At 36.0% G+C, this 4,338-nt stretch overlaps 1 protein-coding gene across 1 annotated transcript; it reads right to left on the reverse strand.

Moving 5' to 3' along the window:
* Positions 1 to 777: 777 nt before the first annotated feature.
* Positions 778 to 3,502, reverse strand: LOC106632879 (bis(5'-adenosyl)-triphosphatase; the record flags this gene model as incomplete). Its single annotated transcript, XM_014331572.2, is given in 2 exon segments — positions 778 to 981; positions 3,434 to 3,502. Coding segments are annotated over 2 exon segments (168 nt in total), but the record flags the coding sequence as incomplete, so codon positions are not given.
* Between the last annotated feature and the right edge of the window lie 836 nt (positions 3,503 to 4,338).

Here is a 4,338-nt window from a genome sequence, read left to right on the forward strand (position 1 = left end):
ACACATACAAAACATATTTGGATTCAATATTTAAGTTGCGAAAAAGAGCTATTAGAATAATAAATAAAGTTGGATATAGGGAGTCCACCAACCAGTTTTTTGTAGGATCGTCTATGTTAAAATTCATGGACATTATATATTCTAAAACTTTAGAAATGATATATCGAGTGATGAAAAAGAATGTTCCAATTTGTATTTTAAGGATGTTTCAACTAAGAGATGGAAAATATGATTTGAGGGGGTCTTATGAGTTTGAAATGCCTAAAGTGAGAACTAATGTTAAGTATGTGTGTCAGTTTTGGGAGTGAAATTATGGAATGGACTTAATGATGAACTGAAGATGTGTTTTTCTTTGTCATTCTTCAGGAAGATTTTAAAAATTAGTATTATACAAGGTTATAGAAATTTGGTTTGTTAACATTTTTTTGTGTTGATTTAATTTCTTGATTTATCATTGATTTCTTTTCAAACTGTTATACAACTTATTTATCAATGCTATTTATTTTCTTGGTTAAGGATTTGATTATTTCTATGGGGGTAAGGGATAGGATAAGTATAAGCCATAAGGCTTCAGCCTATTCCTTTTTCGGTTACTGTTTGAGTACTTTTATGTAAAATTATAATCTGTTGTTGTTGTTGACTGAAATAAAAATTTCAATTCAATTAAAAAAAAATTCAAAAGTTAGATTTCTTGTGGTTGACTTTGTTGGTTGATATACAGCATAATTCAGCAAAGATTTTGAGGATTTAATATACATATAATCAAATTAAGTCAAATAAAACACAATAATATTTTTTATTATATTTCACATTGCATTTGTTAACTTTATGTTCATGGCAGTGCTGCCTTTATTGAATTACTGACATCATTGGTTCAGGTTTCTAGAGCTGCTTCCTCAGATCTGAAGCTTCTGCTGCCATTTCTTCCTCTGATCTCCACTTGGATGGTATGTCGTTATCCTCTTGATCGTGGTTTTGTAACTACAAAGACAATGAAGATGTGATATGTAATAATATATTGTCAGAACAAATTTGGATTGTTTTCTGTATTAACTAGTCCATGAAAATGCATTGAGATATCAGCTGTTATTGGGTTTAAAAAAATGTTTACAGAGTGCAGATTTTCTTCTTCAAAACTATACATGAGACCACTCTTTAAGTTCAGTATGGAGACCCAGTGATCAGTTTTTGGTTGCACAATGTAAAAATCTGATCCACTAAATTAAAATTGACAAACTCATCATAATGAATTTGTTCCTCGACTTGTTCAAAATATCAATTAAATAGTTCCACTTAGCACATCAGGTCAACACAGTGATTTATATGTAAAACCTAAACAGCTGGTGGAGCTTGCACTTCATAACTTGCTTGTCTTGTGAATTGTGAACTGCAAAGTGGTCACTTCCTGTCTGAAAAATATGACATGGTTATTTAAAAGAATCTAGTTTTCTACTGTACTCATAGGGATAGGCTATTCACACTCATGTAATAATCTGTCTCCTGGTATCTCTACCACACTCTTGAGACTGCTTGGAGACACAGGCTACGCCCACATGTACACGAGTATTGGATTGGAGTTTTGGATCACTGAAAACTGAGAAATTCCTCCAAGAACATCAGCTCGGTTTAATGTCGACTTTGGTGAGTGCCCGGTGTTTGATAACTTGTGTAAAGCGATCATTCAGCTAACTAATGTTAAAAAACCTCAATGTGAGCCCAAAGTATCACTGACCCAGCTGGGTGAGGCAAGTTCCGCTGAAGGTTGGAAAATAGGGGGCAGCGCTTACTCAGAGCTAGGTGAGGCCCCAGAGGCTGTTAAAATCTGCTGCTATTATGGCTCAGGTGCAGCATTTTTGTGGGGTTCAAAGTCCTCTTTATAGCTATACTTTGGCAAAACTTCCAAATTTTGCATCTGACTCAGCAAGAGCAGTCTGCATTGCATGCATTTCAGTTCTAGTGTCTATAGCAGCTTCTATTTGTTTGTGTTCAGCATCAGATTTCCTTTTAGCCTCCAAATTTGCCAAAATTTGTAAGAATGAAGAGAGACAAAGAGGTCAAAAAAGGGGTTGGCTCCACACACATACGTGCATCTCATGTCTTTTTTCCTTTTTTTTTCTTGGTACATGTTCAAATTGCACCTTGTAGAAATGCAATAATAAACACACACAAGATAAAAAAATAAATAACAACAATTACCTTACAAACACATAAATTAATTATACTAAATGAGCACCCCACCTTACAGTGCCAAAAAATATAATTCATTTGCATGTTACTATTAAATATTACTCAAACGAATGAGCCATGAAATCTGACCAATCTAACCAAGTATCAACCCATTACATTCATCATGCAAAATATTGGACATGAAATTAAGACAAATCTGTCTATGCATTTACGCTCCTACAAACATCTTCAAACTATGACTCATTTGCTGGATGTGATATGGAAAATATAAATGGCACTGCTCTTACAATAAACCTTATGATCACATGCAAATTAAAAACAAACCTATTTCCATTTTGCTGCTGGGACTCCACTGTGGAGATGCACGTCTCATTTCTCCCCTTAGGCAGGAGCAGGAAGTATAGAGAGCTCTTTTTTATTAGACGTGGTTATTAGAATATTCATATCATAGTCCCCAGTCATTGATATTCATTTGCCACAGACTCTCTTGTTACAAATTCAAAATATCACAGTGAAATTTAAAATAGTCTGAAAGGCACGTTCATTATTTTCATAGTGAAGTGCTATAGTTCATTGGTTTGGGGATTCTGGCTCCTGAGGGTTAGATAGCTCACTGATATTTGTTCAAACTCAGATGTTTAATTAACATTATTAGCAGCCACATGTGAATCAGCTCATTAGCAGTGAATTGTCCTTTCATACTGCTGTGGTGACACACTGGAGCATGAGCTTGGGAGAACAATACCAGTTGTGCAGAACTAGAAGATAAGTCAGCAGCCACCATAGTGCTGTTTTCATTTAGTTATGTTCTTCCTGGTGAGCAGGAGAGAATGGGAAATAGGCTGTCTTGTGTCACAGACATCTCATCAGTATCTGATTGCCCATCACAGAAACTGAGATATTTATCAGAGTGATCAAGTACCCAGATCATATTTTTTACAAAACCATGCAAGTCCTGGTACCCTCAACTATTTCTTAACATTTTTCACATAGCTTACCAAAGTATAAGCCCACACTGACTCAGATGTTTTTGTGTCCTGTACACAGTGACTGACAGCGAAAAAAATCATTTTTTAGTTAAAATCAAATCTAAAATAATTTTTAAATGATTAAAGTATCAAACATAAATGTATAAATGCATTAAAGTATCAAACATAAATGTAATCAAACCTTATCTAACAGCTAAGGTGAACAAAACAAATGTGCCCCTCCTCCAATAGGGATGGCCCAAAGTTGTCCATCTTACCTCATCGTAGATGCGGTCATTGTGCTTAAAATCCCCAGCCTTCCTGGGCAGCACGTGGACGTGGACATGCTGTAAACATACAAACAAGGTTTAGATATTGTGGTTGATCTGGAGAAAATCTTACTTTTTCCTGGGAGCACTATGGCAGAGTTTCACAGGATGCTGGAGAAGCCATCAGAATGTTACTGGCATGGCACAAATCACCGGAGGGTGAGGGTGCATTTCACCAAGCAGGGATTTTTTATTTTTATGTTTTTAAGAATTGACCTGACTTTATTCTAGGACCCAGGAGCAACAGATAGCTAACAGTTTTTGCTAATATACAATTGTACTATATACCTATACTACTGAGTATATCACTTTACAGTAGGTAACTAGTAATTATGCATTTTTATCTACAATTTACAAAGAAATAAAAAGACAAATTCAGACCACTCCAATATAAAACTGTGTTTTAGCAGCAGTGTTCTGGGTCCTTTGAAATTCAGAACCATTGCTTTTACACATCTTTATTTCTTGGTTTTTGAGTAATTTTGCCATATTAATCTACACTGATGTCATAATCTGTAGTAAATGTTTTACTTCATTAATTAAACTATTATTTTGTTTGTTGGCTGTGTTTACTTTAGAAGTACAATTTCCCCAATTACGGGATAAATACATTTGTCTTTAAAATACATGAGGTGTTTGTCTCTGAAATCCAAACTAAAAGCTCGTTCCACAGGGTCTGAAACCTGAAGGCTCTGCATCCTAGAAATGCTACCCCACCACTTCCCCTGCCAGTGGCGGACTCCCTCAGACATCGGTGCGTTGGTGGTTCTTTGTGTCCGGGGATGGGCGTCCAGGTACACACCGGCTCACTCCTTGGCGGCCGCTTATCGGGGCCTGGAGCCTGGGGCTCGCTC

Source organism: Haplochromis burtoni, unplaced genomic scaffold, assembly GCF_018398535.1.
Source record: "Haplochromis burtoni strain Fernald_Lab_line unplaced genomic scaffold, NCSU_Asbu1 Contig_2007, whole genome shotgun sequence".
In the NCBI taxonomy this organism is placed as follows: domain Eukaryota; kingdom Metazoa; phylum Chordata; class Actinopteri; order Cichliformes; family Cichlidae; genus Haplochromis; species Haplochromis burtoni.